Source organism: Nycticebus coucang, chromosome 2 (genome assembly GCF_027406575.1).
Source record: "Nycticebus coucang isolate mNycCou1 chromosome 2, mNycCou1.pri, whole genome shotgun sequence".
Lineage (NCBI taxonomy): Eukaryota > Metazoa > Chordata > Mammalia > Primates > Lorisidae > Nycticebus > Nycticebus coucang.
This window is the reverse complement of record NC_069781.1, coordinates 88,825,735-88,850,429: the sequence shown is the minus strand read 5'-3', so window position 1 is coordinate 88,850,429 and position 24,695 is coordinate 88,825,735. Positions and strand designations below refer to the sequence as shown.

Genomic DNA, 24,695 nt, shown 5'->3' with positions numbered 1-24,695 from the left:
AGGGACATCCTGAATGTGCATACCTCAATAAAGCTGTAAAATTTTTTTCTATTGGTATAATTTTAAATTCTTTACTCAAAGAGAAAGAATGAACAGGTACTAATAAAGACCTAAAACAAAATACTGATGAATATTTTATTAGTAAAAGATTTTACAAAATAGTCTTGTTAAAAATTATATTAAACAAAATTCTACCACTGGTCATATTAAGAGTATGGCAATTACTAGTGATGAGTCTTCTTTTTGATATTAGCTGCATTTCTCTAAGAATTTATATTCTTTTGGTACTAATTCACTTTAGTTTTTTTATTAGCACACAGATATACATAATAGGATGTCCCCCCAAATTGATGATTTCATACCTGTACTGGGGAGCGAATTGTTATCTTCTTACTTCCTTCCACTGTATCAATTTGACAAACAATAGATCTTTCAACTCCAGACTCTCTGTGCCTTACAGTGTATAAACGTCGTCCCACTTTTGTTAAAGGAATCTTATCGGCAGTAGAGTGATTAACAGGTGCTAAATTTAATGAATATGTTTGAAAGTTTTTATTATAATTCATAACATTAATTTGAATATACGATATGAAAAATGTCTGATGATTATCTTAAACTTATAAATAATAGTCACTGAGGTCTTTGGCTATAATCCATACAAAATGATCCTTTAAGAAGCCACCATATATTTCCATAGTAGTCACAAAAACCTTTAAAGCATTTTATAAAAAAAGCATTTTTTTCTTTGAAAAAAAAAAAAATTATTCAAGAGTTCAGTGGGCGGCGCCTGTGGTTCATAGGAGTAGAGCACCAGCCCCATATACCAGACGTGGCGGGTTTAAACCTGGCCCTGGCCAAAAACTGCAAAAAAAAAAAGAAAAGAAAAGAAAAAAGAAAGAGTTCAAGCTAAGACAGCAATAGTAACCTTTCAAAAATAACTTAGTAAGGCAAGGAATTATGAAGCTTAACACTGATCTCTGGCTTGTTGTCATAACAATCAGAGCTTAAAACTTTCAGGAAGAAATTGGCAAATAACCAAGGTAGGTGTAACTTTTGAGTTTTTAATTTTTCCAATGGCTTGTGTTGCTTTTCAGTTATATCTTGGATTTGATTAAACACATGTTCAACTGGGGATGAAATTACTTATTTGCATACATTTCATTCACCACCCCCATTCATTAAAATATTAGTTCAAAAACAAAGAGAGGTAAAATTGATAAGAACAATTCACTGACAATGCCACGACAGCACCTGGAACACCTGTTATACATTATTTCCTAACTAGAAGAATGCGCCAGCTATGTTTTAGTAGCCTGCCTCCACCCCAAGTCTAATGCCTTTCGAGTGATGCCCTTCTCAATAACTATTTAAACGCCAGAGTGACAAAAAGTGGAGTGGATGTGGCTTTCAAACGATTTAACATCAAATGACTAGGTACTAGGATAATTTAAAAATTTACATATTTCATCTGTTATAAAAATAAAAAACTCTGCGAAGCAGAAAAGACAAAGGAAAAAACTTCCACCTCAATAGGCAGAACATAAAAAACCATTCACAAATCCCAAAACCATTAAAAATGCCGTTTTAAAATATAATTTCAATTTATTCTTCAGCCTAAAAAGTTAATGGAATAATATCAAGTTATACCACTTATTATTAAAACCACCGCCACCTAAATATCTATGGCCTGTAAAACCTGAGTGAAAATGAAATCTAATACAGGGTGGCCATAAAGTTCATGTGCAATTTATTTATGGCCATCCTGTATTTTCTTTCCCCACAACAAACCAGTACATTACCATGCTCTAAATAAAGCAGTGGATAAAGAAAGAGGTTTAGTACCAATAGCAACCGGATCACTGCAAAGGGGAAAAAACAGCTCCCAATCTGCTAGGAAGGAGATTAAAAAAAAAAAAAAAAGTAAGATAACACTAATGAGCAAAATGACATGTAAAGTGTGGTTTAAAACAAATTATAGCCCCAGAAAGGTAATAAATCACTTACTGAGAAGAATGAAGAAGAGTTTGCTGCTTAGGCTAGTCATTGCATTGAAATGATCATTGTCCTTAGTTCGAACATAATCCATACTTAAACTCTCTCCATTTTTCAATATATATAATTTTGCCAAAGGAACATTAAGTACGCTAAAAGAATCACTTGGCGAAACAGAAATAGTAAGTCCAAGAGAATTTAATATCATAAATGGTGCTAGATCCCTTAAGAAGACAGCTGAAGATCCAGTGGCAGCTTCTGTAAATGCCTAATAAAGAAGAATTATCTTAGATAAACAAAATGTAGAAAACTAAACAAACAGAACACTAATGCACATATGACAAATAACATAGTAACAATCTTATTATTCAGTAAACAGATCAACTCAGACTACATATAATATCTCAACATTTAAAGTTTCAAATTTCTCTTCTTACCTTGACTAAATTATTTAACATTATAAGACCACATTTGGATAATGTAATGTTTAATTGGTCTTTTGAATAGAAACTGATGACAGTTTTATATTCTGGCACTTTGTAGTTTTCTTCTTCAGTTTCTGACTCAACAAGGGCCTTTTTTGCTTTCTTTTTCATCTACAATGATAAAGTATAGAAATATAAGAAAAAATTATTCCTAGGAAAACAAAATAATGTCCTGCATAGTAAAAACAAAATTTAGACAAATCCCAATGATAACGTTAAACAGAGCTAAAAATTTTATCTGTTCTACTGTCTTACTGAAGTTACTTGGACATCAGCCAATTAAAGTCACTGCAGATAGGAACAGTTTTAGAGGAAAAAGTCACCCATTGGTGGGGAACAGTGGCTCACACCTGTAATCCCAGCACTTGGGGACACCAAGGCAGGAAGATTACTTGAGAGCAAGAGTCAGAGACAAGTCAAAGCAACACAGTGAGACTTGTTATGTAAAAAAAAATTTTTTTTGCAGGTTTTGGCCAGGTTCTTGGTTTAAACCTGCCACCCTTGGTATATGGGGCCGGTGCCCTACCCACTGAGTCACAGGCGCCGCCCAGTATATAAGAAATTTTTAAGTAGCCAAGCATGGTGGTGTGTGCCTGTAGTCCTTGCTACAGGAGGCTGAGGCAGTTAGGATACTTGAGCCCAGAAGTCTGAGGCTGCGGTGAACTATGACTGCACCACTGTGCTCCAGCATGAGCAACAAAGCAAGACTCTTTCTTAAAAATGCAACAAACTGAAAAACAAAACAACCATATCTCATCTGCATTGATAGTAAAACGATAGGTGGAATTTAGACATAAAAGAACCCTTAAAATTACTATGTGTGGCATCTGAATGTAATTTAAAAGCACATACTTCATAGCAACATGGAAGGTACCTAATTACTAAGGTAATTTAGTCTATTGGTCATGCTAATAAATAGAGAAACCTTACAAAGTCAGACAAGAGTAGCAGGACCTCATTGCAAACCTAGGACTAATAATCAATGCCATTTTTTAGGATGAATAGATCCCTTGACCATGTATAATCTGACTTAAACAACCAAAGGAATTCTTTTATTAAAATTGTTCAACTAAAATATCCGGAAAATTAAATGAAATGACCTTAATATAAAAAGGCTGGACATGCCAAGCTGCCTTTGTCATTACTTAAACTGGCTTTAAGCCCCTAAAAATTTGTCTGCAGTTTAACTGAATCATTATTAGGCAGGAGACATGTTCATAATTCTGCAGTTTCTTGCTTTAGAAGCGTAATTTTTCTAAAGGCCCTGATTCTTATAATTACATAAAGTCACAATATATGTTTTAAAAATAGTAATATACATTCTATCTATGTATCAGTCTATCTGTCCATTTATCTTCGTAGTGTTCACCCTTCTGAGGACGAAGGAAATTTGGGATGGACAATAAACTACAAGACGACAATAGAGGCATTATAACATAGTGTTTTAAGACTGGGACTCTGCAGCTGGATTTGCTTCCACTTTGTAGCTATCATTATTTCAGGGAACTCTAAACTCTCTGGTCTCAGTTTCTTCACATGTTAAAATAAGGATAAAAACTATACCCTCCTCAGAGTCCTGCTGTCCAGATTAAAAACAAGATACATTTTTTAAGAACAATGTCTGATTACATGATTATTTGTATTAGAACCACACACTGCATAGGTCTTGGACTATTCAGAGGTCAAACAGGGAAGCATGTTGATAAGGCTCATGATGACACAACCTGAACTTTGTTGTCATTAAAATTCAAGTGTCTAGTGTGTAACTGAGGTAAATATCCTATGAATATCCTCAATTTTTGAAATTTCAGATTTTAAACATTTTGACGAGAAAATGTTAATAAAGGGGGAGGTTATGCAAGGGAAGTAAGTATACGAGCGATCTCTGTACCTTCTTCTTAATTTTTCTGTGAGCCTAAATCTGTCCTAAAAAACAATAAAGACTTTAAAATACACACACACACATTAACACAACACATTCACATACCTTAATTCCAAGATTCCATGGTCTAAAATCCTCAGTCTGATCAATTTCTAAGGGTTCAAGCAAAGGCTCCCACACACCAAACATTTCATTATAATAATGCACCTGTAAGACAGAATTTTTAAGTTTTTAAATGAAATATTCTGAGATTTCATCATAGGATCTTCCATGCTGTTACCCATCACCACATCTTTCGGCCCTGTCATTTCTTCTGTGTGAAAACCAGTCTACATGGCTTTCAGTAGCTTCCTATATAAGCACTCCCTCGGCATTTTTCTCACCTGGCTAACTTCATAATCCTTTATTTGTACTTCATAATTTAGTCCAGATAAAACCCTTTTTTAAGCATCTCACTCTGACTTCCAGGCAAGCTCTGTGTTTGTCTGACACATACATGTATTATTGACATTTTAAACCTGTCTGTCTACTCTCACTGACTGAAATCCCTTGAAGGTCAGTACCACATCAATGAATACACCACTGATAAATAAGTGAACACTATTCAATGACTTTTTACTTAAATATTCTGAATTTAATGGACATCCGAGATCAAATCATCTGCAAAATATACAGAATGCTAACCAAAATTTGCGAATGTGAAATCTTGGCACAGTTTTACCTCTATCAGTACATAATATAACCTTGTATCAACACATTTAAATAACAGCATATACATTTTCATATTCACCGTTATAAAGGCAGAATATTAGATTAATTCAAACAGAAATAAAAATTAATTTAAACCTTGGAGATGATTCTATATAGATAAATTCTGAAGCAAAATGTTGTTTAAATCAAGTAACTCTTAATATCAACTAAAAAAACCTGGCTTTAAAGTACTCATGAAAGTTTGCAAGATCTTAATGGACTGTCACTAAAATATACAGATTTTACATTACATAAAAATACAAGGCATATTCCTTCTAATTTGTTATATTACTATTAGAAGATATTATCCACATATTCATAAATCCAACCCATTATCCTTTGAAAAAAAAAAAAGTATTCAAGTTTAACTCTTAAAAATAAGAATTCTGACCTTAACCAACAATGTGTCTGGTAATATATGATCTTTAAGTTGGTAACACCAATTGAAATACATGCACTATAAATTAGCGAATATATACTTTAAAAGCAAAAGTAGTTACACATAAAAGCTATTATTCAAAAGAAAAATTTGTAAGCTTTCTTCAAAAACTTTTTGAGCCAACGTATTTATAATAAACATTATTTATATAGCTAAAATAAGATTCCCATAATATTCCACGTGTCATTATCTGTTACAAAACTTGAAAAATACTATATATGCTTACTTCTAGCTCAAGCTGACAGTGGAGATTTATTAAGGAACTCCAATTTTTGCCTTCCCCTGAAAAACATGACTTTGCCAAAAGCATAGGCACTGTTCTATGACCAATTCCAGCCTCAAGAACTATAAAAATAGAATCGATGTTCATTTTTATTGTCTCTCCATTGGGTACCAATTCAGTTGCAGGAACTATTTTTTCAGATTCATTTGATTCTTCAAGGAACCACATTTTTAAATTCTTCGTATCCTTCTTTTCCCATAAATGTGTTGCACAAGAAGCAGTTTCTTTGGGAACGGTTTCCTTAGTTGCATACAGTGCTGAAGTTATGGTAATCATGGTATTTATAATAACTGGTGAAACCTAAATAGAAAAAAATTAACATAATAAAAAAAAATCTATACATACCACTTTCATAATTTAAAAAAATATTAAATATACTTAAAGGTCATGAGTAATACTTAACTAACATCACTACTACAAAATCATAAGACACAATTTATTATAGATACGTTTTCGTTACCATGAAACTATTAAAGATATAAAAAAATTTAAATTACCATATCAAATTTTGATTTGTTAAAATACTTAGATGAATCATAGATGCTAAATTCACCAAGTATAATTTCAACTATATATAGTATGGGGATATTAGATGTTAATTTAACTACAAAAGCACATTTAAAATGTGTAAGTGACTCATAAAAGTATATTTTGAAAAACACGAATGCATCTATTTTGCTTAACAATTAAAAGATTTAATATAAAAATTGCCTGTTTCTGGGTTTTACTAATTTTTTTTAAAGTATACTAAACATTTGAATGATTATACTTACCTTTAATGTCAGGGATTTTACTGAAACATCAATCACTTGCGGATTTGTATCTATCTGAGTAGTCTGATAAAACAAGTCACAGGGTTGCAAAACCTGTAAGAGAAAAATCAATAACACTAAATTAATGCTTAAATATGTATGAAAACATTTCTATTTAAAGACTTTCCTAGTAATTATCTATGTCAAATAAACAAATTAGTAAAAATAACTTTATTAAAAAACAAGTGACTCAGTAACACTTCTTATTCTCTTTACAGATTATTTATAATAATGTGTTGGTAACACTATTAGCAGTAACATTAATATAACAATGTAAGTGGAAGCACTTCTTACAAATACTAAAATATATGAAGAACCTGTAACACTTATCTATTTTATTTTACTTACTAAAATAAAAATTTGTACTATTTTTTCCATTGTAAAATTGAAATGAATTCTAAGTGGAAAAGCTTTCAGTTTTACTCCATTCAGTATGATATTAGCTGTGGGTTTGTTGCAAATGGCTTCAATCAGTTTAAGAAATGTGTCACCTATGCCTATATTCTTAAATGTTCTTGTTAGAAGAGGATGCTGAATTTTATCAAATGCTTTTTCTGCATCTATTGAGAGGATCATATGGTCCTTGGTCCTTGTGTTTGTTTCTATTGATATAGTGAATTACATTATGGATTTCTATATGATAAATTGGCCTTATATCCCTAGGATGACACCTACTTGATTATGGTGCATAGTGTTTTTAATCTGTAGCTATAATCTATTGACCAAGATTTTGCTGAGTATTTTTGCATCTATATTTATTAGTAAAATTGATCTGTAGTTCTCCTTTTTAGTTGGATCTTTTCCTGGTTTTGCTATCAGGGTGAGGTTTGCTTCATAGAATGTGGTGGGGAAAATTCCTTCTCAATGTTTTGGAATAGTTTTCTGCAGTCTAGGTACAAGCTCTTCTTTGAAGGTTTGCTAAAATTCTGGTGTGAAGCCATCTGTTCCAGGGCATTTTTTTGTTGTTGTTGTTGTTGAAATATTTTGTATACTTTCTTCAATCTCAGTGCTTGATAATGGTCTGTTCAAGAGATCTATTTTTTCTTGGTTACATCTGGGTAGAGGGTGTGATTCCAGGTATTGGTCGATTTTCTCCACATTGTCAAATTTCTGGGCATAGAGTTTCTTGTAGTAGTCAGAGATAATCTCTTGTATCTCTGTGATATCTGTTGTTTTTCCTCTTTTTCATTTCTGATTGAGGTTACTGGAGATTTACTTTTCTGTTTCTAGTTAGTCTGGCCAATGGTTTATCTTTTCAAAGAACCAACATTTTGTTTCATTTTTTGAATGAGTATTTGAGTATTTTTTTGAATGATTCTTGTTCTCAATTTCATTAATGTCTGATTAATTTTAGTTATTTCTTTTCTTCTGCTAGGGTTGTGATTAAATTTTTGTTCCTTTTCCATTTCCTTAAGATAATTCATTAATATATTGATGCTCTCTTTCTGTTTTTTGGATGTAGACATTTAAAGCAATAAATTTCCCCTCTTCAGACTGTTTTTGCAGTATCCCACAGGTTTTGGTAATTTGTAGCTTCATTATTATGTTTGAGGAATTTAACAATCCCCCACTCCCATATCTGTTCCTTGACCCAACTGTCATTCAGCATAAGGTGTTTAACTTCCATGCCTTTGTGTGGGAATGACAGTTTTTGCTGAAGTTTAATTTCACCTTTATTGCCCTGTGGTCTGAGAGGATACAAGGTATAATTTTAATTATTTTAATTTTGTTAAGGTTTGATTTATATCTTAGGGTATGATCTATTTTGGAGTATGTTCCATGGGCTGATGAGAAGAATGTATATTCCTTAGCTTTGGATGGTATTCTAAATATATCTATTAAGCCCATTTGTTCTAGGGTGAACTTTAGGTTCCTTGTCTCTTTGCTTAGTTTCTGTTTAGAAGATCTGTCCAGTTCTGTCAGAGGGGTGTTAAAGTCCCCAGCTATTGTGGTGTTATGGTATATCATATTGCTCAGAACAATCAAGGTCTGTTTCATAAATCTGGGAACAAAAATATTTAGAATTGAAGCGTCTTTCTGTTGCCTTATTCCTTTGACCAGAATGAAGAGACCATCTTTGTCTTTTTTTACTTCAGTTGCTTTAAATATACTGGTATCTGAAAAATAAGATTGTGACCTCTCCTTTATTCTGATCTCCATTTGCCTAAAATACTGTCTTCCATCCCTTTACCCTGAGTTTTGATTGGTCCTTCAGGGGTAGGTGTGTCTCCTCTAGACAACATATGGATGGCTTATGGTTTCTTTTTTTGCAATCAGCCAGTCTGTACCTCTTCAGTGGGGAATTCAAGCCATTAATGTTTACTGAATTAAAAAGTGTGGTAGAGTTCTATTCATCTTATTTTCTGACAGTTCACTGCTTAGTTTTTTTCCTTTGTGCCACTATGGAAACTAGGTTTTGTCCATTATGTTTCAGGGTGTTTATTTTGCTGGCTGTCTATTGTGATAGTCAGTGTTAAAAATAGGTGTATTTCCTGTAAAGCTGGTCAAACTCTAACTCTTTGCTGATAATATGACCTCATACTTATGGAACCCCAGAGACTCAACTGTAAGACTCCTAGAAGTGATCAAGAAATACATTAATGTCTCAGGATACAAAATCAATGTCCACAAATCAGTAGCATTTGTATATGCCAATAGCAGCCAAGTTGAGAAACTAACCAGAAACACAATTCCCTTTATAGTAGCTTCAAAGAAAATGAAATACCTAGGAACATAACTAACAAAAGAGGTAAAGGACCTCTACAAAGAAAATTATGTAACCCTAAGAAAGGAAATAGCATAAGAAATTGACAAATACCATGCTCCTGGCTGGAAAGAATAAACATAGTTAAAATGTCTATACGTCCCAAAGTAATCTACAGATTCAATGCAATCTCTATTAAAATACCAAGATCATACTTTGAAGAACTAGAAAAAAATAGTTCTTCATTTCGTATGGAACCATTATAAACCCCGTATAGCCAAGGCAATTTTTAGTAATAAAAACAAACAGAGGCATCACTCAACAGACTTCAGGTTATATTACAAGTCCACAGTGATCAAAATGGAATGGTATTGGAAAAAAATAGAAAAACAGGGATTTGGAACCAAATAGAAAACCAAGAGATGAAACAGTCTGTTATGGCTATCTGATCTTTGGTAAACCAAACAAAAGGATACAGGAAGGGAAAAGAATCCTTATTCAATAAATGGTGGTGGGAGAACTGGATAACCATAAGTAAAATACTGAAACCTGACCTACACCTTTCATCACTTCTAAAAATTGATTCAAGGTAAATAAATGATTTAAGTCTAAGGCAGGAAATGGCAAAAATCATAGAAAAAATTTTGGAAAAAATTTAGAAGATGTTGGTGTAGGGAAAGATTTTAAGAAGACTGCTGTGGCAAATGCAACAAGAACAACAAAAATTAACAAATGGGGCTTAATTAAAATGAAAGGTTTCTGCACAACTAAGGACACAACAATCAAAGCAAATAGACAACCTTCAGAAGGGGAAAATGTTTTTGCATATTACAAATTTGACAAAGGCTTGATAATTAGGATCCATAGAGAATTCAAATTAATCAACAAAAACAGAGCTAAAAATCACATCTATCACTGGGCAAGAGACATGACAGATCCTTCTCTGAGACAGATGAACGGCTAAACAAACATATGAAAAAGTGCTCATCATCCCTAATCATCACAGAAATGCAAATCAAAACCACACTGAGATGTCATTTAACCTCAGTGAGAACAGCCCACAACACATAGTTCCAGAGTTGCAGATGCTGGCATGGGTGTGGAGAGAGAAGGACACTTTTACACTGTTGGTGGAACTGTAAAGTAATAAAACTTCTTTGGAAAGAAGTCTGGAGAATTCTCATAGAAATCAAATTAGACCTCCCATTTGACCCTGCAATCCCACTACTAGGCATCTACCTAGAAGAAAAAGAAATCATTTTATAATAAGAACATATGCACTAGATTGTTTACTGCAGCTCAATTTATAATTGCCAAGAAGTGGAAAAACCTAAATGTTCATCACCTCAAGAATGGCTTAACAAACTGGTATATGTATACCACAGAATACAATTCAGCCATACAAAGACGATGACTTCATATCTTTTGTATTAACCTAGATAGAGCTCAAACACATTCTTCTCAATATTAAGTTTCGTAAGAATGGAAAAGCAAATATCCAATGTACTCAATACTACTATGAAGCCAGCAGACCTTCTAATTCATGCCCACATATGAGTAAAACTCATTTCAAGTCAACTTGGACAAGGGGAAACAAGGGAAGGCAGAAAGGGAGGGGGGTTTGGGGTACTCCCACTGAATAGGTACAATGTGGAGGTGTATGGTATACCTTTTAAGCGCAGGACATAGCTACAAGACTGACTCTACCTAACAAATGCAAATATTATGATTTGGTTGTTTGTACCCTCACATTAACCTGAAATTAAAAAAATACATACATTAAAAAATAAAAGGGTGATGCCTGTGGCTCAGTGGGTAGGGCGTCAGCCATATATACCGAGTGTCGGGGTTTGAACCCGGCCCCTGATCAAACTGCAACCAAAAATAGCGAGGCATTGTGGCGGGCACCTGTAGTCCCAGCTACTTGGGAGGCTGAGGCAAGAGAATCACTTAAGCCCAGGAGTTGGAGGTTGCTGCGAGCTGTGATGCCACAGCACTCTACCGAGGGCAATAAAGTGAGACTCTGTCTCTAAAAAATAAAAAGAAATAAAAATAAAAAAGAAAAAGAAAATACAAAATTGAAACGATATAAATTAATCTAACCAGAAAAAGTTACAGAAGGCAAGTAGAAAAATTACAAATCCATTAGACTTATTAAGTAATTCTCTAATATAATTAGATTAAATGAATTTCCCCTGTGGTAAAATCCCCTGCATGTCTCATGTCTTCTCAAATTCATCTCCTATAATCCCTGAGTCTCATCCCACCACTATAGCCTACAGTCTAAAATCTCAACACCTAACTCTCTCATCATGTATCTCATCTACATCTCTCATTAATTCAAAAGTTCAGAATCTCATCTATCTTGTATCAGTTCACAGTCTAATCCAAAGTACAGCTGTTGGGGCACAGACAGGAGTTATCTGTCCCCACCACTTCCAAAACAGAATGCTGAACAGGCAAAGGATATCAGTTACAGACATTCCCGTTCAAACTGGGATAATGGAAAGAAAAAGGAGCCACTAGCCCAAAGCAATTTTGAAATTCATCCAGGCAAATGAATATCCTGATTAGATCTGAAGGTCTAAGAATAATCATCTGTGGCTCTTAGCTCTATCCTCTGATTCATCCTTCTTTTTTTATAGAAAGTGGGGGAAGTCTGCATAACTAACAAGCTAAATAAAGAGGAAAATAGTACAATAAAAAAGTACTTATTAATCCACCAAATGGCAAGATCATGGAGAACAGAACATAAAACATAAGGAACAAATGACATAAATAATATATCAATAATAACAGTAATATAAAAGCTCTGAAAAAAAATTTTTTTTTTTGAGGCAGTCTTACTACGTCACCCTCGGTAGAGTGCCATGGTGTCACAGCTGACAGCAACCTCAAATTCTTGGGCTTGAGCTATTTTCTTGCCTCGGCCTCCCAATTAGCTGGAATTATAGGTGCCCATCACAATGCCTGGCTATGAATATTTTAATTGAAATAATTGTCAACTACATAAAACAAAATAATATAAATACTGCTTACAAAAGTTGTAATCACAGTTTAAAGATAAGTAAGTGAAAGGGTGAATGTTATGAATAATGGGAAAAAATATGCCATACAAAAAAACTGGAATAGCTATACTAACAGTAGTAATCATGTATGATTTAAAGAGGAAAAAAAGCTCTTTATCTTAAAAGATTAAACTTAAGAGTGATGTTTCAGTTCAAAAGATCCAATTCCAGAATAGTAAGTATTGTAGAACAAACAGCTGAGAAAATGGAAGGGAAAAATCGTTCAAATTCCAGTAGTGTGCTCTTTTCTGTGGGAGCTATGTTCCCAAACCCCAGAGGATGTTTGAAACTATGGATTATACCAACCCCTGCATATGTTACATTTTATCCTGTACATACATCCCTCTGAAAAGGTTTAATTTATAAACTTTATAAATAGGCACAGTATTCTTATAATAGGCATAGTACGCAGTGAAAGTAATCTGTACACGTAGCCGAGAACTAGGAGAAAGTCTCAAAAGCTAAAGAGTAGTTTGGAATGGACTTAGAGAGTCAAAGTAAGATCTTAACTGAAATGTCAAGATGAAACCAATTTTTAGTGAGAATATACTCATAAAAACAAGTAACAATAAGCAGCATCTAGAACAGCGGTTTTCAACCTCTGGGTCGTGACCCACAGGGACTGTAGTAGAAGGTTGCAGCATTAGGAAGGTTGAGAACCACAGATCTAGAAGAATGAAAAGAATGTCAAAGCTGGTAAGTAATATTCCAAATTTGACTCTCCGAGCAGAAAGAAAGGTATTTTATACAGCAAGGTTAGAAAGCATGGAAGAAATTTTCATTTTCTAAAGTGGCATATACTAAATCTAAAACAGTTTAAAATTAAGCAGATAATTAAACAGTTAACTCACAGTAGTAATTTTGCCTTTTCTCTTGACTGGAAGAAATGGGCATGCTCTCACTTGGAGATCTTTAATGGCAGCAGTGATGATACTGTTTTTAAGGTCACCTTTATAGCAAATTTCACATTGTGTTGTAATGACTAATGAAGGAGCATCATTTTTTGTCATATCAGCCACAAACACAATTTCAGGATTTTTAATAAAAATATTTATTTCCCACTTATCTGATTCCTGTATAGGTGCTAAAACAAATAAAAATAAATTAATACTTTAAAATATTTATGAGTATTTGTTATAGGTAGTATATCCTACTCATATTATTATTTATGAGAAACTTTTTTCATTTTAAGTAAAAAGTAAAATAATCTTAGATCACAAAGGATCTAATCTCCTACAACTCTCTTAATAAAGATTTAAAGATGCTATAGGGATAAGAATACTAAAAAATATGATTAAAAAAACTACTATTTAATGGCAAAGCTAGAAACTAATCTGTTTCCAACTCTCAATTTGACACTTTCTACTATACCACAATGAATGAAACATGTACAAGGCTAACAGAAAAAAATATACGTTAAAAGCTAGAAATAAATACAGCAAAATAGGGTGGGTACAGAGGCTCATCATGCCTGTAATCCTAGCACTTTGACAGGCTGAGGTATGAGGATCACTTGAGCCCAGGAGTTGTAGACCAGATTGAGCAAACAATTTTTTCAGATCTACAAAAAAAGAAAAATATCAGTGAAGTACAATGCCACATATCTGTAGTCTCAGTTATCCAGGAGGATGTGGCAGGAGGATCACCCGAGTTCAAGAAGAGGATACATTGGGCTATACTGATACCATTTCACTCCTGCCTGGGCAACAAAACAAGACCCTGTCTTAAAAGAAAGAAATGAATGAATGAATGAATATGAGTGTTTTAAATAGAAATACTATCTTTAGTTGTGAAAAGAACTGGCTGGTTAATTATTCTCCCCGCTTGTTTCTTTCCCCAACAAAATTCAAATTACTACCTGCGGAGAAGTATAATTACTTATTCTAATTGTAGATCTCATAATTTTTGAACACAATATATATTTGCACTTTCAAACAAAATGCAAACTGCACATTCTCCCAAAAATACATTGTTTTTCTTTGAAAAATAAAGATTTTAACTTATTGATGCATTTACCCTGATTATATAAAAGGCTAGTCAAGGTAAGTGCTGCTGTAGCACTTTAATAAATCAAAGATTAAATATTTTAGCCCATAACTAACCTCCTTCTTTAGAAGTCCATGTTTGAACACTGGTTTCTACAGTAGTACCCGTGGTGAAGGCCTCAAAAAAGACATTTGCAACGGTCATCAGAAATTCCACACTTGCACAGATATACATTTCTTGAAAGACTGCATCAGTCACACAACCTTCTCTGACTTTCCTGTATTTTACATCCATCATGTCTTTTTTGTCAAACCCAACTGTCAGTCCTATCATTCTGAAAAACACAATCACAATAATAGCAATAAAATCCAGACTTTGACAGGCAGCAAACAAGCATTCTAAAGTCAAGCCTCTTGGAAAGATTCACAAAGTATTCCAAATAATGGACTTACAAGTTTCTGATGCAAAATTGTATCATAAATTAGGAAGTGTTAGGTTTAACAAATTACCACAATTTGAATCTCAGTATATTTTTTCAATTTTTCGTGCATTTCCCCTTGCAATTAGCATGTGCTATAATTTGTTAGATTAATATTAGAGAATATAATTTATAGTAGAGAATGTAAAAACAAATATAATTGCATTCATTATTTTCATTTACTCACTGATCAACTATCCAGTAAGAATAGCACATAACTGAACTAGGACATTTTAAATGTTAACTGAGTATCATAGTATGACTGAACTGAAACTCTGAAGACCTTAGGTTTGCCCCAACAAAATAAACATTCAACTTTAGACAGTGTTCAGTAAAATTTATCAACCATTCCTCAAGTGAAACCTTGGAACACTATTACAATACACACCTAGGAGTTGCTTTCTTGACATGAGGCCTTTTGTCATCTAAAATACAGTTTTTTAATGAGAAAGAACAAAATGTTGAGTCATCTGTATACATCTTTGCAGTACTTATAATATTCTCCAATTTAAATTCAGCAAGTTTCAGAGAAGGGTCACGAACATCTGTAAATGATGCCTATGGAAGGAGAAATTAATATAAAAATTATACAAAAACATAAGTCTAAAGCATATTTTAATGATATGCACCATCACAAATTATTGCCTCTGCTTATAGAAAATATCGATTATCTCTATCTCCAAAGGACTCTCTAATGAAAGCCCCCAATTTTAAAATGTTATTTTTCACATTGGTTAAGGTTATTATTAAAGTGAAAAGATTCATCATTTTTCTCAGAGGAAGAAGATACTACAAAATCCACATGAAACAGTAATGATTATTATTTAATAACCATCCGCCTATATGCAATTTTTCACAAGTGAAAACATTTTCTTTTCTCCCTTGACTTACCTGTTCGGGACCTGGACTATACAGTGCCATGGTGAGATAATCAGTTCTGAAACTTATATTTAGTGTTGTCTTAACTTGTGATGCACATGAATGTACTTCCACCACAGCAGCTGTCACCACAGTGGTCCCTGGGAAAATTTTAAGTTATTGAATAAAAAAAGAAATCACGAAAAGTATCTCACTGAAACAATTTTAAAATAGACTTAACAGAATTATTAACTAAATGAGTATAATAAAATGACACCCAAGGAAATAAAAAATAGAAAATTTAAATGTAGAACTCAGTAACTCTTGGTTTAGAACTCTCTCCATAATAATTTGCAATTTTTTTTTTAAGAGGGTCTTGCTGTGTCACCCAAGCTATACTGCAGTGGTGTAATAACTCACTGTTGAACTTGTGTGTACATCACCATGCCAGGCTAACTTTTTTATTTTTTGCTATTACTCAAGCTGGTCTCAAACTCCCAGGCTCAGCAATTTTCCCACATTAAGCCCCCTATTGATCCCCAGTTGGGAATACTAATCAAATATTTGGTGCGTCTTTTTCCTCTTGCTACTTCTGCTTCCACTTTTGTACAATGGAAATAATGAACTCACCACTGGGTTTATTACGGGGATTAAGTATAATATAAAACAGCATGTGTGAAATGCATACTAAAGTACCTGCCACATAGTTTAGTATTCAAATGCTACTTTAAAAAACTAAAACCAAACAAGATATTGGTGGCATTTTTAAAACTGGTATGCTATTCTGAAAAATCAAAAATGTGTTGCCTACATTTAAACACTGAATCAAAGTATTATATGCATATGGTGTATATCAAATGAACATAAAATGAAAATACATCAGTTTCTAATTTTCATTCTACCAAGGGAGAGACAAGTACCACCACACCAGGTAACTTATTTTTAAGTGTGATAAAATTTACATACAGTGAAATATAAAAATCTTAACAATTCAGTAAGATTTGGTACATGTATATATCCATGTAACTGACACTCCATTTAATGTGCCAAACATCTATATCCCTCCAGAAAGTTCCCTCTTACTTCTTCCCAGCCAATTCCAACCTTCTTACCATTCAAATTTTAAGCACTATAGATTAGTTTTGTCTGTACTTAAACTCCACATAAATGGAGTAATACAGCAGATTGTACTATTTCAAATCTGGCTTCATTCAGTCAACATAATGTTTTTGAAATTCATCCATGTTATTTCACGTACCAGTTGTTCACTCTTTCTTATAGCTAAGAAGCCATATACTCTATAAACAGTTTATCCATACTACTATTGGTGACTTTGGGGGTTTTGGATACTGTGAATAAACCTATAACACATATACTTAAATAAGTCATTTGTATATATGCACTTATTTTAAGGTAGATTTGGGGTTAATACCCAGGCCTGTTAGGTATGTAGGTATATGTTAACTGCCAAACTCTTTACCAAAAGTGGTAATACTATTTCATGTTGCTATCAGCAAAATGGGAGAGTTTCAGCTGTTCCACATTCTTGTCAACCTTTGGTGTTGTCAGTTTCTAAAATTTAACTAGTGTGGTAAGCTGAGACATTTCTTAATATTTTATAGTAGTACACAATTATAAAGTAAGCACATTCGCAATTTTTCATATTTATTGTCCATTTACATACCACTCTTTCTCAAGTATTCAAATTTTTTGCTTATTAATTTTTTTTAAAGTTGCTGTTGAAGTACAGAAGTTCTTTATGTTATGCATATAAGAACATTGTCAGATGTGCACATCACAAATATGTCTCAAAATGAGGAATGGCTTTACTCTCTTGCTACTATCTTTGATGAGCAGAAATTTAAAATTTTGATATAGTTGTTCTTCTATGATTAGTGCTTTTCTATCTCCCTAAAAAGTCTTTGGCTATCTCATGGTCAATGAAGATATTCTTCCATATTTTCTTCTAGAAGCTTTAACATTTTAGCTTTTAAATTTATATCTTTCATCCAACTCAAAAATTAATTCTTGCATACAGTGTAAGGGCAAGATTCAAGTTTTTCCCCATTTATCTAGTTGCGACAATACCATTTGTTAAAAAGCCTACCCTTTCTCTACTGAATAAACTTTGCTGAAAATGACTTGACTATGTATCTAACAGACTCTATTCTCTTTCACCAACCCATATGCCTATGTTATGCCAATATTTTATGACTCAATTATTATAGATTTGTAGAAATTTTAAAATTTAGATAGTATAAGTCCCTATTCGTCTTTCACAATATTGTATTTTTAACTATTATTGGTCTTCAAAATGTCCACCGAAATTGTTAAAGCAATCTTTCCATTTCTATTAAGTGTGATACGAATTATGTTCAATCTATAAATCAATGCAGTGATAAGAATTATCTTAACAATATTGAGATTTTTTTTCAGTCCACATACATAGCATATATGCCTCTCCACATATTTAAGTCATTTCTATCATTATTGTATAATATTTTTCAGTGGAAGGGTCTTGGATGCTTTTTGTTAAATGTCTTAAGTATATTATGTTTTACGATGCTACTGCAAATATTATTTAAATTTCATTTCCCAATATTAACTGATAAAACATTTTTTACATGTTAGCCTTATATATTGATATATTTTGTTAAAAAATACAAAATTCAAAATATATAAAATCCATTCATTAATTCTATTAATTTGTTGAAGACTTCTTAGGGTTTTCTATATAGTCAACACTGGTATCATTTCTTGTCTAAAAATTTAATAGAATTCAACAGTAAAATTTAATACCTATCATAAAAAACAGGGATAATCAGACATTTTATTTCTTTTTATGTCAATTTTGGCAAATGTGCTTTATAAGAAATTTGTCCATTTCATCCATGTTGCAGAATTCATTCTCACAAAATTATTCATAATATCCACATATTGTCCTGGTAGTTATTTGTAGTAATCTATGTCTGATATTGGAAATCTGTGTTCTCTATCATCAGCCTTGCTAGGGGGTTATCAATTTTATCTGTCTTTCCAATAAAACCTTCTGATTTTGTTAATTTTCTCTATTATTCATGTGATTCTCTTTTGTTGGTTTTTATTCTTATTTTTATTGCTGTCTCCATTTTGTTTACTTTGAGCTTAATTTGCTCTGTTTTTCTAGTTTCTTGATGTAGAAGATTTATCTTTGATTTTAAAACTCTTGTTCTTTTCTAATATGATCTTTCACAGCTAAAAATTTCTTCACGGCTTGCTTTAGTTGGATCTTACAAATTTTGATATGTTATCTTCATTACTATTCAGTTCAAACAACTTCCTAATTTCCCTTCTCATTTATTATTGACCTGTTGGTTACTTAGAAATTATGTAATATCCAAATAGTTCAAGCTTTTTGATAGCCTATTGACTTCTAATTTAATCCCATGTGGTCAGAAAACTTTACAGCCCCCAAAAGGGGTATCTCTGTGAACATTCCAGGACTCTTTTATGTTCTGTAATTGTTGATTACAATACTATACTAATGTCAATTAGGTCAAGAGTTCAATTAGTTGTCCACATTCTATCAATTACTTAAAGTGGTGTGTTCAAATCCCCAGCTATGACTCTATATATGAGTATTTCCTTTTTTTGTTCTGTCAGTCTTTCCGTATACGTTTTGAAGCTCTGTCATTAAGGACATACACATTTAGGACTGTTCTATTTTCTTTGTGAACTGACTCCTTTGTCATTATTTTTTAAAAAATAAAACTTGTAACAAGACAGTTATGAGACATTTAGGTGAAATATGAATGCTAATTGGATATTTCTACAGTTATATGGAAGCATTGCTAATTTTTAATGGTGATTATGTTACTATGTTACTATCATTTTAAAAGTAAAGTCTTTATCAAATATAGATAAGTAGCTAATAAAGGTGTAACACTGAGATTTGCTTTAAAATAATCTATTAAGTGTGAGGAAGAAGAGCAGAATTAGTGTGGCAATAAAACTAGGCACATGCTACTGATTGTTGAAATGGGTGACAAGTACACATGGGTTCATTACCTTATCCCCTCTACTTTGGTACGTTTCATCAATTTTAGACATTACTTTATATTCGCCACTATTTAAACTCTTACCTTTTCCTTCACCTGTTCCCATCCTCTTCTTTACAGCTTTGGTCAGTTACCTTTTTACTTCTATGTTATCATAGTCGATAACACTTAACTTTCTTATCTATACAGCAAGCCTTTCCTGTGTTGCTTGACTACGTAACATTTTTCAATGAAGAGACATAGTAATACTGCCTGTGATGACACATTATTACAGGGAGTGCATATCTCAAAAATGAAAAGATTCTCTCTTCTCACATTCCAATGATGCACAATTTAGTCCACTTCACTTCTGGGCCACAGTAGATAGTGGCAATTTCTTTGTTAAGAACAGAAAACGTCTCCCTTTCTGTATCAGTTATACAATGTAGTTAACTCCTCATCCTACATTACTATGTGAAATTTATGCTAGTTTTCTTCTTTATGATATTGTTTCATGTAGCTTTTCCTTAAAGTATTCTGAATTTCTTTTTAATGAAAATCAATTACCTTTCCAGCCTAGTCACAGAGGTAATTGGAGGATTCCTTTTATCAATGCCCTCCTGAGTAGGCTAGTTTTTGCTCTCTCATTTTCCTCTTTCCTAGATTCCTTGTTTGTCTTGCTGGGATATATTTTCAAACTAATTTCTTTAGAAATGGGTATGACAAAATTGAGTAGACTTTGAGTCAGAAAATCTGTGGATTATTTTGTTTTAACATTTTGGGTGTCAGTTTGGCTGTGCATAGAATCCTAGCCTCAAAATCACTTTCATTAGAATTCTGAATACATTCCTCCATCATCTTCTATAATCCAACCAACTCACTGCATCCACTTCTATTGATGATAAACAAGCAAAAAAATTATTTAATCATTTTGTACCCAAGCCATTGATAAATAGCCTGTTACTCTTTTCTGAAACTTTAAAAATCTTACCTTAATCACAGCAACCTCAAACTCTTGGGCTCAGGCAAGATTGCCTGAGACCCTCAAGTAGCTGGGACTATAGCCACCTGCTACAACACCTGGCTATTTTTTCTTTCTATTTTTAGCAGAGACAGAGTCTTGCTCTTGTTCACTGGTCTCGAACTCCTGAGCTCAAGCAATCCACCTGCCTCAGCCTCCCAAGTGCTAGGATTATAGGCATGAGCCACCACACCCAGTCCATAAAAATTTGTTTCAACAGAGAGTTTTGGTTTACTTAACCTGCTTGAAACTCAGTTGATTGTTTATCTAAGAATTTGCTTCAGTATTTACTTGGGTCTGAAGAGTTCCAGTAGTCCTTTCTTATCCATAGCATCAGTTAACATGGTCAACCATTGTTCAAAAACACTAAGTTATTATGAAAGAGACTGTATTCACTTAATTTTTATTACAGTATTTAGCTATAATTGTTCTATTTTACTATTATTGTTTTTAATCTCTTACTATGCACAGATTACTCATACTGAGAACTGTGCCTACTGTAACAGTGCTGTGCTGATTTATAAAGTTTATAAATTAAACTTTGTCATAGGTATGCATATATAGGAAAAAACATAACATATGCAGGGGTTGGTACTATTCATAGTTTCAAGCATCCTTGGGGGGGTCTTGGAATATATCTTCCACAGACAAGGGGGCACTACTGTACTACTTTGAAAGATTTTTCCCTTCCATTTTCTCAGCTATTTTTCCTACAGTACTTCCTATTCTGAAATTGAATCTTTTTGAACTGAAGCCTCACTCTTACGTTTTATCTTTTAAGGTAAAGAGCTTTTTTCCCCTATCATAGGTGATTGTCTCAACCAAATGTTCCAATTTAATAGGTCTACCCCTTTTACTTAGTATTTTTGTTTCAAAATTTCAGCAATATTTTCGCTTTCCAAGAATTCCTTCCTATCTTTACAGGGCTAGTGGTGCTGGCAGAATCCAATTCTTCATTGTCATCTTGAAATCCTCTTAGACTATCTGGAGTTTGGTTTTTTTGTTCGTTTACTTTCTTTTCCATTCCTTCAATTATCTCTGTTTCATTTAGAAACACTATTTTGCTTATCTTACTTTCTTTCATCCTTGAGTTCTTTTCTTCATATCTAACCATTCACACTTTATAATAAATAACTGGTTGTTATTCTATCTAGTAAGGATAGGATTACATGTAATGTTGTAAATGTAGGCTTGTTTTTGTGTTAGGACTCTGAGTGAGAATTCTGTGTAATATCCAGAGCTTTGCTAAGGTGGATCTTGTGGACTGGTAGGTCTCACTGGATAGGTAGGTTTATTGATCAACTACAATACCCGAATAAGAACTCTTCTTGTGTAGAAAAATCTTCCTAGAACCCTTAACTAACCCATCTCTTTGTATGTGCTGGTATTAAACTCAGAACCCAGCCATATTCCTCAAAGTACACTAGACCCAACGCTGAATGAAACCTCTGAGTTATGGTTCCTTCTACGTGTTCTCCCAATTTATCTTCCAAATATGTTAAAATCTATCATCTATTAGTGATAACCCTCTCTTAGTTTCTCTAATATTTTTATATTCCTAATATCAATATAAAATATTCCATCTGGGAAAAATGCTATAGTCAGGATAAGAAAAAAGAGGGGAGAAGGAAGACAATTGAAAATAAGGACCTACAGGGAATTTGGGAAAATAAAAATAAATATTAAGGAATTTTGTTACAACAGGGCTAGAAAATTTGAATCAAAGAAAAAAATCAGACTGACTAATAACAGACAATTTACAGATGCCTAAAAAAGTGAAGAAAGAGAGGGGGGCTGGAGAGAAATTAGAAGAGCAAAGTAGAAGAGAAGGGGAGAGGAGAGGAAAGAGAGAGAACAGAGAAGAGAGAAAGAGAGCATGGCAAGAACTAATTTAGGTTAAGAACATACCTCCGGAATGGGATGCAGCATTCGAAACACTGGTAACACTACTTTGGTCTTTTGTGACAGCAGGTGAGGCACTACCACCTTCTTCATACCATATATTGCCATATAATGTTTTAAAAATAGTTGTTATATCTTCTTGACTGAGAATGAACTGTTCAAAAAAAAATGATTTGTTCTTTTTAGCATTGCTCTACTTCATGTAGTCAAAATTCTCATGAGAAAAATGAGACTGTTTTCATTTCAATCTTACAAATCCCAGGACCGGTCCATGGCCTACTAAGAACAAGGCTACACAGCATCACCATTTGAGCTCCACCTCCAGTCCCCTTTTTTACTAAGTACTACTAAACCTTCCAGACCACCACCACCACCACCAATGCTTGCACTAAACTCGTAAGTCCCAGGAAATCAGAGACAATATCATAGCTTCCTTGCCACCATCTCTAGGATCTACCACAGGGTTCAGGGCTTAGCACATAGCACACACTCCAGGATTTATTCGAAGAATGCATGGAGATTGTTAAGTGAATTCTACATTAATATAGTTGCCCTTCAATTCTGACGAACGTAATGTGTATATAAATTCCACTCAAAAAATGCTGTTTGGCCGTTGGAATATTTTTCAACAAACAAAACAAATCAATAAGCTTCTAAACATTACCTCCATGGGCTTTAGCTGAGCATTTACATTAAAACAAGGAATTTCCTGATACCACTCCCAGGATAAATTTCGCTCAACAATGACTTCGAGATTTAATGGCAGTAGTAGATCTAATACTTCCTGGTATGTATCATTAATAAATTGAGATCTGTAAATATAAATAAAATTCTTTTAAATTGTTAATTATACATTCAAATACTAAAAATAAAAAAGATTAACTTAAATTTATCATTTTATATAAAATAACAGAAATCACTATTATTTATTACATATAAAGAGAAAAATAACACCCATCAGGCTTTTACATTCAAAATGAGAGATGTTCCAACCCACTAGACATCAAGGAGACTTTCTCTGAGCTGAAGTGTTCCGTATTATAGGGGAATGAATTATTAAAAAAGGATTTTTCAATACAGTGCCAAAAATAAGTAAGTTATTACAGTAAACCATTACAATAAGAATTATCTTTATATAATTTATAAACAAATATACCATAAGACCGCATTATAAAAACAACTTAATTTACTCATTTAGATAGGTAACAAAACACTGCATATCCTGTGACTTTATAAGAAACAAGTAGCACGACATGAAATTTGTATTTCTGTAAATCAGAATAGCTAAAATATACAATTTCAAGTTAGATTGAATCTAATTGCCTTTCCAAGCACCTGTAAAAGTAAGAATGATGTTTAGGAACTAAAAAAAGAGCAGGAGGTCACTGAATCCCTTCAAGTGGCAATGTGACCATAGAAGCCTCCCATTGACCTTCAAGTGACAATCTGAAAGTGTTACTCCTCAATAATGTAAACATATTTTAACAGACAGCAAATTCTTAAAGTAGGGTATGAGGCTAGGACTACAGAAGTCTAGCTATCATTTACTCAGAGAGAAATAAGGGAGTTCATCAGGGCTCTCTCAGAATGCCTGATATCAAATCCTTTTACAAATGAACAGTACAGTAACACTATACTTATACATACATGCATCCTTGCAGTCTCCACTTAGCGGTAATAAGAAATCTAACAGTCTTATACTGCACATATGCACAATTTTAATGGCTATGTATTACAGTGTGTGGCTATACCATAAGTCATCCATTTAAATAATCTTCTATTATTAAAATTATGCTGTTTCCAATTCTTCACTGTAATACTGGAATCATTATTTCTGTATGTATCTTTGAGTAAATTTCTTTCCTTTAAACCAACTGTAAGAAAGAAAATTGCTATGTCAAAAGATTAGGTGGGTCACTATGAAAAGTTTTGAGACACACTGTGTTATGGTCTGCTATTTCACTTCCAAAAAACAGTCAACAGCGTTCTTTCTGATTCCCTCCTGAAAGTTTCAAATTG

General features: G+C 33.1%; 1 protein-coding gene across 3 annotated transcripts in view; it reads right to left on the bottom strand.

Moving 5' to 3' along the window:
* Nucleotides 1–24,695, bottom strand: part of VPS13A (vacuolar protein sorting 13 homolog A) — a 229,239-nt gene that overhangs the window by 90,038 nt on the left and 114,506 nt on the right. For all 3 annotated transcript variants that reach the window (XM_053575672.1, XM_053575663.1, XM_053575681.1), the window contains exons 34-45: nucleotides 23,341–23,488; nucleotides 22,683–22,830; nucleotides 15,771–15,898; nucleotides 15,268–15,437; nucleotides 14,518–14,735; nucleotides 13,267–13,499; nucleotides 6,605–6,697; nucleotides 5,775–6,131; nucleotides 4,465–4,566; nucleotides 2,430–2,588; nucleotides 2,005–2,260; nucleotides 363–523 (exon numbers count right to left, since the gene is read on the bottom strand). In XM_053575672.1, the coding sequence (XP_053431647.1) occupies nucleotides 363–523; nucleotides 2,005–2,260; nucleotides 2,430–2,588; nucleotides 4,465–4,566; nucleotides 5,775–6,131; nucleotides 6,605–6,697; nucleotides 13,267–13,499; nucleotides 14,518–14,735; nucleotides 15,268–15,437; nucleotides 15,771–15,898; nucleotides 22,683–22,830; nucleotides 23,341–23,488 (2,173 nt within the window). The remainder of the gene's footprint in view (nucleotides 1–362; nucleotides 524–2,004; nucleotides 2,261–2,429; nucleotides 2,589–4,464; nucleotides 4,567–5,774; nucleotides 6,132–6,604; nucleotides 6,698–13,266; nucleotides 13,500–14,517; nucleotides 14,736–15,267; nucleotides 15,438–15,770; nucleotides 15,899–22,682; nucleotides 22,831–23,340; nucleotides 23,489–24,695) is intronic.